The 13,780-nt window shown below is 32.7% G+C and overlaps 1 protein-coding gene across 1 annotated transcript; it reads left to right on the top strand.

Annotated features, from left to right (window-relative positions):
* The first annotated feature begins 4,128 nt into the window (after positions 1 to 4,128).
* LOC132724622 (uncharacterized) lies at positions 4,129 to 11,289 on the top strand. The gene is made up of 5 exons (XM_060709556.1): positions 4,129 to 4,274; positions 5,601 to 5,860; positions 8,248 to 8,391; positions 10,045 to 10,383; positions 11,129 to 11,289. The coding sequence occupies exons 2-5, from the start codon at positions 5,719 to 5,721 to the stop codon at positions 11,272 to 11,274; spliced, it is 771 nt and encodes a 256-aa protein (XP_060565539.1). The 5' UTR covers positions 4,129 to 4,274; positions 5,601 to 5,718; the 3' UTR covers positions 11,275 to 11,289.
* The last annotated feature ends 2,491 nt before the right edge of the window (positions 11,290 to 13,780 follow it).

Below are 13,780 nucleotides of genomic sequence, written 5' to 3'. Positions count from 1 at the left end.
GTATCCACACACGACCCAGCAACATGAAGTCGTACTCTGCAGTCTGTCAAAAAGTATCTTCAGATTCATTGAATTTTATTAGAATGTTTTAATTCGAATCTTATAAAGATTTTATGTACCACGTCCTTGCCCATTCCGATGTAATCAGAAAATTTGTTTCTTTACACACTGAATGCCACCAAATACTGTTTCCACTATTAAAGTGAAAGTTGAAGTGCTGCTTTTTGTGAATTTGGATAGAAATTGTTAGAATTTTTTTCATTTCAAATAAATTCTGTCATTGATAGGAAAATCCAAATGTGCCTGTGTGTGCTGAAAAAACTTCTTTATTTTACCCCATATTTAACGGTTAAACTTATAATTTCATGTTCCGACAAGTGAAGGTCGTCTGCTGAAACTGTAGTGACAGCATATTCTGTAACAAAAAATTATACTGAAGCCAAAAAGGGCCATCAATTAACGTACCACGGTACCATAGTGCTCTCAGTATAAGCTCCTATTCTAAACATGGCTGACGGACCATAGGTGTTTCTAATTAAAATCATTGAGTTATTCTGTGAATGACATGTGTATTTTAAAGTCAAGATGCGACAGGTAAACACAATTCAATAAAATAGTAAATATAAGTTCTTTTTATTTGTACAATTTGCTGGAAATAATAAGAACAGTGATACCATAGGGGACCATCATATGTAACAAGTTAATTTAAAAGTAAAGTTTGGTTATCCTCTATTTTCCATGCATAAGGGATAATGAAAAAGTGCAACATCACGTCCCTAGCACCGGATTTAGCGGTACTCAATTTTCAACACTATAAGTTCATGGTCCCGATGGACCAGAAAAATATAACAGCACTAAAATGAAGTACGGGGCAACTTTTTACAGCAGCCACACAGCACTTGACACTCGCAGTTTTGAAGAAAACAAATCTTGAAAAAACTTATCCCTTAGAAGTAGTAACTACAATAAAATTACATGAAAATTGCATCTTTTTGACTTAGTTTCATTTATTCTCCATTTTGGAAGTAAGGATATTGGTTCAAACCCATGCCCATACCTAAAACGTATGAATTCACACAAAGTTTCATAGAAAATTCTGTGCGTAAAATGACAACACAATTAATAGTCATGCACTCTATTATGAGTTGGACAGAGTGTCGTTAATTATATACGTAAGTTACGAATGTAAAAATTCTGGCTTAAAATACTGAAGTAAGACGAATCTAGTATCAAACGTCAAGTTTATGAATGCTTACATATGACTCGGACAATAATATCATTTAGGGAGGCGGAAGAACGGGGATTTTCTAGTGAAACTTGTTTTACAGGAAATGATAGTCAGCATTGAAGAATATTGAAAATTTAGTGTCAACAAATAAAAAGAATTAATGTTACAAATTTACAAAACATACTAACTTTGCAACAAAGTCACGAAACGACAACTTCACAAATATATGTGCATCATTTTGCTCTATGTAAAATTGAAAATTAAGTCTCAAAAGTTATTATAATTGTGGATTGACAACAATAAATACCCTGTGTAAACCATTTCTCATGTATTTGAGTTGATTGTTATTGCTACAAATTGTGTAAGTTTAAAGCTGAATAAAGTGTATTGTATATACATGATGATAATTAAATATCATATAGGTTTACTGAATAAAAAAAAACAATAGTCTCATTGGTACCGAAGTGAAGAGATGCATGTCAAACAGTTGGCATTTTTTACAGTTAATATGCCATGATTGTTATCTGTGTTAAACAATCAAAATTAGGCTTTTCTTATTTCATTCTTGTATTCTATGCATATCATATATGTTAATTAATTGTGACTATATATGAGTACCAGATATATTTTATAGATTAAAGAGGCAGACTTACTTAGATTAAAAGCAGATAGAGTGATATAATGATTGAATCAAGTCGCTATGAAAGAGAAAGTGTAAAGATGAGAAAATTACAGCTTGAGGAAGAAAAGAAGAGACAGATGATATTAGAGAGAGATAGAAAGTTACAGTATGAATTAGAAATGAAGAGAAAGGCTGAAATAGAACTGCAGGATTAAAGAATAAATTTTCTTGAAGATAGAGCTAAATAAACAGAGAAATGAAAATGATAGGATATAGAAAGAAAGAAATGATTAAGCGTATGCGTCAAGAACAAGCGATGGAACAGAAAATTGATCTGTTGAAATAGAAAGAGAAAATCCTAAAGGATCGAATGACTGAAACGAAAGACGATGACTTGACTAAACTTCGAAGGGATATCCACTATTTAAATTAGGCCTACCAAAGATTCCAAACTTTGACGGAAGTCACTTTGAGCAGTGGAAAGTTGAAGTGAACTGCTTACAAGAAACAGGAATATATCCTGAATACGCTATGGTGCAAGCCGTTAGGAATTCTCTTGGAAATGTGAAGACGAGCGATAGAATTGCCCAAGACTTTTACTCGGCCACACAGAAGGAAAATGAACATGGCCCCTAAGAGTAGAAACCTTATTTCAATATGCAGTAGATGAGGAAGAAATGGATGATAGAAAATGCGATACCAAGTTGAATTTAAGTTCAAGTTGAAAGATAGATTTTGGAGAGGTCTCAAATCGGAGAAGCTTAAGTCAGCGAGTCGAGTTTCATATGAATCAAATAGTATGGTAATGAAACTTATAAAAGTAACAACAATTCATTTTTTTATTGTCTTAATTATTAAGTAAGTTTTTGAGTAGTATTGATGCTGTCTTTAGGTTTGCTTGACGTGTTTCTTGTGATTCTCTGTGTGTTTTTGGGGTATAGATGGATACCGAAAATAAGCTATTTTCGCGAAAATAAGATCGCGGCTACGAAAATAAGATTTATTTTTTAAATAGTGCATTTATCTGTTGAAATAATTATGTGCAATATTGTGTGTAATCATGTGCACGTGCCATACGTTTTATTAGTTTTTTCCTTCTCTCAAATATTTCAATTCAATTCATTTTCAATTCATTATATTTCAATAGAAATAACTTGTTTATGCATTATCTAATTAAAGCACTTAAAGCAATAAAGTTATATACTTTTCTTTTACTTAATATAGATATTATTTTCATATTAGAATCTACATGTATTTTTAATTATCCTTTATATTGGTAAACTCATTTCCATATTGATATCTTATTTTCATATAGATATCTTATTTGCTTACAGATTTTGATCTCTTTTTCGTATCATTTTTGAAACAGATATTATGTTCATACTAATACATTTGTATTATTTTCGTATAGATCTTATTTTCGTAAGGAAATCATTTTCATGCAAATTTCATATTCACAGATCTTATAAAAATATTTGTAAAAATCTTTGTCGAAAACATAATTTTCATACAGATTTTATTTTTGCAGAGATCTTATTTTCGTTTACGAGTAGATCTTATTTTCGTGCAGATATATCAATCCATGCAGTAATTGTTTTAACAGATCTTATTTTCGTACATATGCAGTATAGTATTTTCATACATGTATTTTTTTTAACAAAGCTCATTTTCGTATATATATCTTATTTTGGCAAAGATCATATTTTCAATTAGATCTAATTTTCGTACAAATATCAATACATATATACGGATTTTAATTGTTTACATATCTTATTTTCGTATAGACCATCAATTGGATCTTATTTTCGTACATGTAGTATTTTCATACATAATTTTACATAATTTTCAAACTTACGGGTCTTATATATTTTCGTAGAGTACTGAACAGTATAGACTTTATTTTCGTACATATTCTATATGCAGTAGATCTTATTCTTGTAGTCGTTGTTTCTGGTTATTTTATAAATATTATTTTCGTAGACCCTATCTTACCAATTTCGCTTTAAGCTATTTTCGTACGATCGTATTTTCGGCTCAAACTTCACTTTTTAAAATATTTTTTTTGGTTCCGAAATTTTAATCTGCTGTAAATTCATTCAATGAATTTATAAATATATTACTTACATAATTATTTCAACAGATAAATGCACTATTTAAAAAATAAATCTTATTTTCGTAGCCGCGATCTTATTTTCGCGAAAATAGCTTATTTTCGGTATCCATCTATACCGGTGTTTTTGATATCTTTGGGGTGATTAGTGCACTCGCAACTTTTCGGCTCTTTCCGTCAATAATCGGAGAAATCTAAAACCGAAAGTAAATATTTTCGGAAAATTGAACTATTTTCTTTGAATCTTGGCGTTAAAAATTGATTTTTATCATTATTAATTTGACCTATTGTCCAAACATTTACAACAAAACACGGTATGTATGCTTCTGGTTCTCGTGTCTTATTTATTCTGTCAACTTCTGACAAAAAATTGTTTGCCAAATTTATTAAACAGTTAAATATCTTTATCAAACATTATCTAAAAGTAAAGAAATTTTCATAGACAAACATTACCTAAAAGTAAAGAAAATTTACATAGACAAAGCGTATGTTTAATAGAAATATTTTCTATAAAAATAATAAGTGTTAAGGTGTGAAGGGTCTTAGTGATTTTTGGGGTGAAGTGGTGTGTCTTGAAGTTGAGGTGTGAAGTGTCTTTTACATTACATTACAGACTTATGTATTTGCGTTTAACGTTGCAGAAGACATCGCCGGTCAAATATTTTCTCAATTTGAACCAACAAAAGTTTTATTTAGTTGTACTGTACACTGGTCAAACAGATCTACAATCTTTCATTCATTAAAAAAGACTGATACATTTGATTTGGTTTATGTCACAGGGTGAGAAAAATGTGCAGCCTGACCGGGACTTGAAACCGGGAGCCTCGGAATACGGTACCGTGGCTCTAGCGACTGAGCTATCCGGCCGCTTACACACTTTCTCCCCTAAATAGTGAACAGTTCTGAACCGTGACATACTCCCCTGCTATATTGAAATTCGTCCTCGAATTTCACATTGTTACAGAGCAATTTTAAATTAAACTCTGAGCTATATCAGTCACGGCCCCATGTTGGGTGCCAAATGTCAACGGGTGAGAAAAATATGCAGCCTGACTGGGACTCGAACCCGGGACCCTCGGAATACCGTACCGTGACTACCGACTGAGCTATCCGGCCGCTTACACACTTTCTCCCCTAAATTGTGAACAGTTCTGAACCGTGACATTTATACAGAATTTATTTTAGTTCGATTGTGTAGGAAGCTATAAGCTTATAGACACACTGCCGAATCCTTTCCTGGAACCAGCCAGTACTGAACAATGAGTTTAAAGTTTCTTTCTCAAGGAAACAACGACTTGCCCCTGGCAGGGTTTGAACCCATGCAGCTAGCTATCATTAGATTACTATTACGACGATTTAACCACTTGGCCATGTTGATTTGTTACATCTTTAATAACTTTAATCCAAAAATATGATAAAAATGCTATAAAATAATGCTCACAAACTTGGACTTAAAAAATAATGTCTTAAAAATCTTTAAGTGCCTTAAAAATCTTTTTTTTCTACCATGTATTTTATCATAACAAAACACTATTTTATGTTCAGTTGAATGAAAAGAAAAAATACATCTCAGATTTCATTTCAAACTTCAATATTTTATCAGTTTTATTTTATTTATTTTATTTTCTTTTTTTTTTCAGATGCAGTATGCTATTTTGACATTTTTGTTAATATATTAGATGATGACAATTAATTCTCTTGCCGGTGATAAACCTTTTGAAGATATATTGTAACTTACTCTTGTCCTTGTATTATACGATGGCTTCCAACGGAGAGGAGATGGAGCCTGTGGACAAGGAAAAAGAAATACAGATTGAGTTTTTTCTTGAAGCTTTCCGTGATTATATAGCCAAGACTGTTGACTACAGAGATCTTATGTTTTTTAAGCATTTTACTCTAGGTAATTCTTCATCTTATTTAATGTAGAAAATTCTCATTTAAACATTATTATACCCCCGAAACGAAGTGGGGGAGGTATATAGGAGTCACTTTGTTACTTTTCCATTGCTTAATTTTTGTCCGGAGAATAACTTGAAGACTAATGGTTGGAATTTAATACAACTTCATATAATGATCAAGCACATTAAGAAGAAGTGCAGTGCACAAGAACCATAACTCCATCTACACTAATTACAGAGTTATTGCCCTTTGTTACTTTTCCTTGTCTGGAGCATAACTTGAAAATTACTGGTTGAAATTCAAAACAACTTTATACAATGGTCAAGCACAATAAGAGAAAGTGCAGTGCTCAAGAACCATAACTATATCTGAAGTAATTACAGAGTTATTGCCCTTTGTTTCTTTTCCATTGCTTTCTTTTGTCCTCACCATAACTTGAAGAGTCATAACTTGAAGAGTAATGGTTGGAATTCAATACAACTTCATACAATCCTCAAGCACATTAAGAGGAAGTGCAGTCACAAAAACAATAACATAATTTTGACAGATTACAGAGTTATTTCTCTTTGATACTATTCCGTGTCCACAGCATAACTTGAAAAGTACCGGTTGGAATTCAAAACAACTTCATACAATGGTCAAGCACAATAAGAGGAAGTGCAGTGCACAATAACCATAACTCTGTCCAGAGGTAGTTATAGAGTTACTGCCCTTTGTTACATTTCCGTTGCTTTCTTTTTGTCCAGAGCATAACTTTAAAACTACTAGTTGGAATTCAAAAAACAATTTTATACGATGGTTAAGTATATTGCGAGAAAGCTCAGTGCACAGCGTCTTTCTTGACTTACTTAAGAGTTTTTGCCCTTTGTTACTTTTTATTGTCCAGTGCATAACTTGAAAAAAAATGGCTGGAATTCAATGAAACTTCATTAAATGGTCAAGGGCAGTGGGATGAAGTGCAGTGCACAAGAACCATACATTGTTGCTGTATTTTGACTGATTACAGTTATTGCCCTTTGTTACTTGTTTGTGCAGTGCATAACTCGAAAACTAGTGGTTGGAATTCAATACAACTTCATACAATGGTCAAGCCCAATGAGAGGAAGTGCAGTGTACAGTAACCATAACTCCATCTTCAGTATTTGTAGAGTTATTGTCCTTTGTTCCTATTCCTCGTCCTATGGCTTACTTAAAAACTAATGTTTAGAATTCAGCAACTTCATACAATGGTCAAGCGCAATGAGAGGAATTGCAGTGCTCAAGAAGCGTAACTCTTTCTAGACTTATTACAGAATAATTCAATAAAATTTCATCAATGGTCAAATACATTGAAAAGAATACAAGAACCACAACTATCTTTAATTGCCACAACCATAACTCTATTTCAATTCTTTTTCAAGGTATTCTGTTACTAGTAACTTCTTCATTTCCGAAGCAGTTTTGCAGGTGTATTAATCACATTTAGTGATAGTTCTAGTTTAGTTCAAATGTAGTAAAAGAGCTAAAAATAGCATATTTGATTTTTAACCAATCTCTTACTTGTACTGTCTAGTGTCATGATTATGTGAAATCATTGGTTGTATGCAGGCCAGTATAACTTGAACCCCCAATGCCTGGGTTGGGAATATTTCTTCCTGTAGAAAGGGCAAATATGTATTATAAGGAATTATTAGAATAGATTTAAAAAATCTTTTTGTTTAGACATTATCTCTAAAATTATAAGAGATATCAACATAATACTTTGTAGGTAGATAGGTCTCATTTGGTAGAATTGCAGTGCTCAAGAACCATAACTCTGCCTTGCCTTATTTTGAAGATATTGCCCTTTGTTTATTTTTACTTTTTGACTTTTGTCCGAGATATAACTCTAAAACTATAAGAGATATCAACATGAAAATATGTAGGAAGATAGATCTCATTGGATAGAACTGCAATGATAAAGAACCTAAACACAGCCTTGTCTTATTTTGGAGTTATTGCCCTTTGTTCATTTTTACACTTTGAATTTTACCTAGGACATAACTCTGAAACTATAAGAGATATCATCACGAAACTTTATAGATAGATAGATCTCATTAAATAGAAGTGCAGTGAAAAAAACCATAACTTTGCCTTGCCTAATTTTGGAGTGTTTGCCCTTTGTTCATTTTTTTATACTTTCCTGTGTCCAAAACCTTCTTGGGGAGCATCAACCGGTTCAACAGGTTCTTGTTTTAGCCAGGTAAGGCTTAAATGAATATGTGAATAATAGAATTTTTGTACATCATTCCTTGAACTCTTACTCAATTTTTCTGTATTTTTTTTTTTTTTTTTTTTTTTTTTTAAATTTTTGCGCTCCACAGTATGCGTGCATGTTTATTGACCACCATATTTTGTTTGTATGTAAAGATCAGAAGAAACAGTTTAGAAGCCAAGCTAAAAAAGGAGCTGATGACTCTGTTGTAACAAATGAAATGATTGGAGTTATCCTAGATATGAAGGACAAACCTGGCAGATATTCGACATTGGTGAATTTGTTTCAGTTTGAATTGGGTAATCTGCTTAATCAAATATGATTTTGTCTTACAATGTGTTGTTCCAAGTTTTATTGTGACATTGTATAAATTATTATTATTTAAGTACACAGTATTAATCAATTAGGAATAATTGGTAGCTCACCTAAGCACAAAATGTTCAGATGTTAGCTTTTTACCTCACCTGTCACAAAGTGACAGGGTGAGCTTTTGTGATCGCTTTTCGTCCGGCGTCCGTCTGGCGTCCGTCCGTCCATCCGTAAACTTTTACTTTAAATGACATCTCCTCATAAACCACTAAGCCAATTTCATCCAAACTTCACAGGAATGTTCCTTTGGTGGTCACCTTTAAGAATTTAATTCCATGCAGAACTCTGGTTGCCATTGCAACCGAAAGAAAAAACTTAAAATATCTTCTTTTAAAAAACCGTAAGAGCTAGAGCTTAGATATTTGGCATGAAACATTTTCTAGTGAGTGTCTACCAAGTTTGTTCAAATAAAAGCCCTGGGGTCAAAATTGGCCCCGCCCCAGGGGGTCATTGATTTTCCCTATATGCATATAGTAAAAACTTTGAAAATCATCTTTTAAAGAACCCAAAGAGCTAGAGCTAAGATATTTAGCATGAAACATGTTCTAATGGTTGTCTACCAAGTTTGTTCAAATAAAAGCCCTGGGATCAAAATTGGCCCGGCCCCAGGGGGTCATTGATTTTGACCCTGTATGCATATATAGTAAAAACTTTGAAAATCTTCTTTTAAAGAACCCAAAGAGCTAGAGCTAAGATATTTAGCATGAAACATGTTCTAATGGTTGTCTACCAAGTTTGTTCAAATAAAGGCCCTGGGGTCAAAATTGGCCCTGCCCCGGGGGTCATTGATTTTCCTAATATTGTGTATAGCAAAAACTTAAAAAATCTTCTTTGAAAAAACCCAAATAGCTAGAGTCTAGATATTAAGCATGAAACATCTTCTAGTGAGTGTCTACAAAGTTTGTTCAAATAAAAGCCCTGGGGTCAAAATTGGCCCCGCCCGGGGGGTCATTGATTTTCCTTATATGTGTATAGCAAAAACTTAAAAAATCTTCTTTGAAAAAACCCAAATAGCTAGAGTTTAGATATTAAGCATGAAACATCTTCTAGTAAGTATCTACAAAGTTGGTCCAAATAAAAGCCCTGGGGTCAAAACTGGCCCCGCCCCAGGGGTATCATTGTTTTTAACTATATGTGTATAGTAAAAACTTAAAAAATCTTTGAAAAAACCCAATGAGCTAGAGCTTAGATGTTTAGCATGAAACAGCTTCTTATTGGTGTCTACCAAGTTTGTTCAAATAAAAGCCCTTGGGTTAAAATTGGCCCGGGGGGGGGGGGCCTATATACAGGTGAGCGACCTCAGGGCCATCATGGCCCTCTTGTTGTAATAGCCTGAGGTTTGCTGTGAGCCATCCTGCATGGATATGGTCAAGTTAAATCTAAAACCTCAATGTAGAATTTAGCCAAGTCCAGGGATGACCCTCAGGTGGTCTTTTACAAAAGTTACATAAATGCTTTAGCTCAGATGCATAAGTAGGTAACATAAGCGCAATAAAGATGCTATAAATGAAATCAAAATTTCAGCCTAGAGCTCACCTAAGCCTTTTGTTAAGAGAAATTGAATCTGTTCTTTATTTTTTCAGAAAACCAAAAGGTGTCGCATATCCTACAAGGAAAGCAAATGCCGTCTTATGCTGGTCAACAAAAGGAAAAAATTCAGAGGGTGATGAAGGTCATCTGTGAGAATTTAGATATAGTTGAAATCTTACCTGTGCTATTACAACACAAACTGATTATAGGAAGAGAAAGTCAAAATTTACAGAATACTGCTAAAAATGAAAGCAATCATGAAGCTGCTTTAGATTTAATTGTGGGCATGTTATCAAATAGACAAATACATTGGTATTCTAAATTTTTGCTCTGTCTTATTGAAGCAGGCATGGAATTTCTTGCAGAAAAGATTGATAAGCCTGTATATGACAGTAAGTATATAAACAACCTGTTGTCTATCATATTTATATGTAGTTACAAAAATTGAAAGTCTATAGATATTGGATCGAGCTAAAAGCAGCACGCCTCCAGATTCATGTTAACTTTCATGAAAATTTTGGAAATGTATTTAAAAGTAAAAGATTATGAGGTGAACAAATAAAGTAATTTATATATTGCAATCGGCTCTTACAATCCACGAAAATTACAGAAAAGTGATCAACATATGCAAAAACAGCCCTTACTGTGTTGATAACACAGTAGACATATGGAGATAAAATACTGAAAAAGCAGTCTTAAACGGCATGTAACATTTTAAAAAATAACTTGGATCTTTTCTTGAAATATTTTGGCTCATCTGGAGGCATGCAGCTTTGAATAAATATGTTTTAATTAATAAATTAAATTATGAAAAGGATTGAAAGTGATTATTTTCTGGCATGACTTGCATTTCTGTAATTTTCACTGACACTAGAAATTTTATCTGGCATGGGGGGATGCCAGATGAGTCACATGATCCAAAATGATGTCATGCCTACACATTTTTGGATGAAGTGCAATGAGGTAAATTTCCATGACCTATTTATTTATTTAGGAAAACCCCTAAAATATTGCAGAATATGCAAAAAAAAAATCTGGCATGTGATTACTGTTTGCACAATACAGGACAGTGTACCATGGGGACTTAATTCCGAACCACAACTATGCTAGATTTATCATTCTCATTTCTTTTTGCAGGAATTTTAGGCTACCAAAAGGAAAAGGGGAAAAGTTTGTCCGCACAAGAACAGGATCATTTGTTTCAAAGCTGTGAAGAATATGGAATGACGTCTTTAAGTATGTTTGCCTTGTTTATTTGGCATACCGGTAACAAGGGGGGTTAACCAAAAATTCTTGGACTTTTTAAATATCTTTTGAACGTCAGCGTGTATTGTAATGAAATTTTATCAGCCTATCTGGTAGAAAATTATTAACACGTTTTGAAAGAAATAGTGAACTGCGTCAATAAATAATGATTTAATATTGCTTTTAAATAAGCGCATACACGACACCGGTTTAAACGTGCAGTTAGTCATCGTAATTTTTTTGCTAAAAAAACTAATAATTAACATAGAAAACCAGCAATCACCAATTTTTCCAAAAAAATAACCAACTACTTAACTAATCCCACATGATTTCTGAATCAGCGCTGTGAGACAAATGATTACTGACTCAAAGTCTTAGATCAATTGTCACGGCGAAATTACGCCTCAAACTTAGATCAAACCAGCGACATCTTGATTACTAATCCTATTGCAGCAACCTCTACCTGTTTAGTTCAGTGGGAGATCTCCTTCAATTAGAACATTAGGAAGGAAAAATGCATATGACTGGTGCTGGAAAATTATCCTTAAATTATATTAACCAAAATCAGTCCCAATACTATTGATTGGGATTGGTTGGGTTTTTCCTCACATCAACACTGTTAAGTTCATCTGGCCGCTTTCCAGCATAACTGGTGGAGAAAAACCGCCAGGTAAATTATTTCAGACACAAGTGGGCACCTGAGTAGAACCACCGACAATCTGTAAGCTTTCTTATCTGAATGTCTCTGGCAGGATTTGAACTCACAGTAGTAAGGAGCTGGTGGTTTTAAGTCAACAATGTTCAATATGAAAACTGTCCAATATGTGAAATATTGAATGGCATGATTGTTTCTTTAGGTACTTAAGTATATGATGTTAAAACAAAAAACATTATCAATCATGAAATCAGTCAGCTAACATATTTACTAATAGGTAGTTCAAGATTTTTACAATATTTTCCTCCCTGCTCAAAAGTTACAGCCATTTTTGGGGTCAATATTCTACATGCATATATATACATTTAATTGACAAAATATGAAAAAGTCAATATAAACTGTTGAATTACGTGAGTTGTCAAATTCTTTCATACATATGCAGCAAAATATTATTATAGCTACCAATATGTTAAAGATTGTTATCAGTTTACATAAAGAAAATAGAATTATGAGAGATTTTTATCTTAACTATCTTAAGGGGGCAGGGAACCAAAAAATGAACAATTTTTTAGTTCAGTGTGGCCAGAAACACAATTCTAAATATTTCAAAATCTGTTACACAAACAGATAACCAGTTGCCCAGCATTATTCAGGGATATATGACATACATTGAACAAAATAATAGTTTTCATGCATTGCTCCTAAAAATAATGAGTGACAGCAAATTTATTTACCCCCACTCAAAAAAAATCGCACCTAAAATATACCAATATGGGCAATCTTCATGAAGGTGCAGCATACTCCAGAATTCACCCGATCCCTTTAAAAACATCACTAACACATAGTGCAATTGATGGCATTTTCAAAAATGACCAATAAAGTGTCTGTCATACGTTAAGATTTTTCACAAAATTTATCCAAAATTTCTTACTTGTTTGATGCCAACTGACAAAGCTTGATTTTTAACTTTTTCATTCCATTCGGAGAGTCAAAAATACATACATGAAGCTACCAAAATTCTACGTTTCGGGTAAAACCTTAAAAATACTGCTCATTTCCTACACACAAACATGAAAGAATTACAATGACAGAGAAATATGAAATGTTTTCAGTACCTTAAAAACACCATGTCTGAGTTATGAATAAATTTGACTGGGGCCATCATTCGAATATGTCCCCTGCCCCCTTAAGTATATGTTATATCAGAATGGCCAGGGGAGGTAATAATGAGTGAGATGGGTTTACTTGTGAAACGTTTAATATGTAAGATGAAGAAAGCCAGTTTTTTTTTTAATTTTAGGGTCCCAGTAAATTGTTTAATAGTAAATGTATATATAATAATTATGCTTTAATCTGGGATGTGCAAAATTATGTGATTAACAATCAGTATTTTTGAACAATTAAACAGGTGTTTACTTTGACATCTAACACCAAAGTCTGGTTATTTGAAACTATAGAACCAATAATTTAAAGGTTATTTTTAGATATCAAGTTGCAGAATCTTGAAAGACTAGTTTAAAGGTTTTTTTTATATTGTTAAATTTTTCAAAAATTTACAAAAATTTTAATTTTGTTCCAATTAAAAATACCCTCATTATCGACACTACCCAAGCAGTTGGAAAATTCCCAAAGATGTTTACAAAAATGAGTTTTAAATTGGTATGTATTATAAAAAATTGACTTTGTTTCGATTTATTTCTTTTTTGTAAATTAATGACGACCCTCTAAGTTTTTCCTTCTTTTTAAAATTTGGATTTTCCCAAGGGTTTTTTCCTCTCATACCGGGGTTTTTCACCCCGGCATTAGAATAAATTTAAAATCCTTTTTCTTGGGAAATTAAAAAATTTTGATTTTTTTATAAAAAAAAAAAAATGTTTGAAGAACTTTTA

This window comes from Ruditapes philippinarum, unplaced genomic scaffold (assembly GCF_026571515.1).
Source record: "Ruditapes philippinarum isolate M1 unplaced genomic scaffold, ASM2657151v2 ctg2012_1_1_1_1, whole genome shotgun sequence".
Classification (NCBI taxonomy): Eukaryota; Metazoa; Mollusca; class Bivalvia; order Venerida; family Veneridae; genus Ruditapes; species Ruditapes philippinarum.
This window is presented reverse-complemented; position numbering and strand designations above follow the sequence as displayed.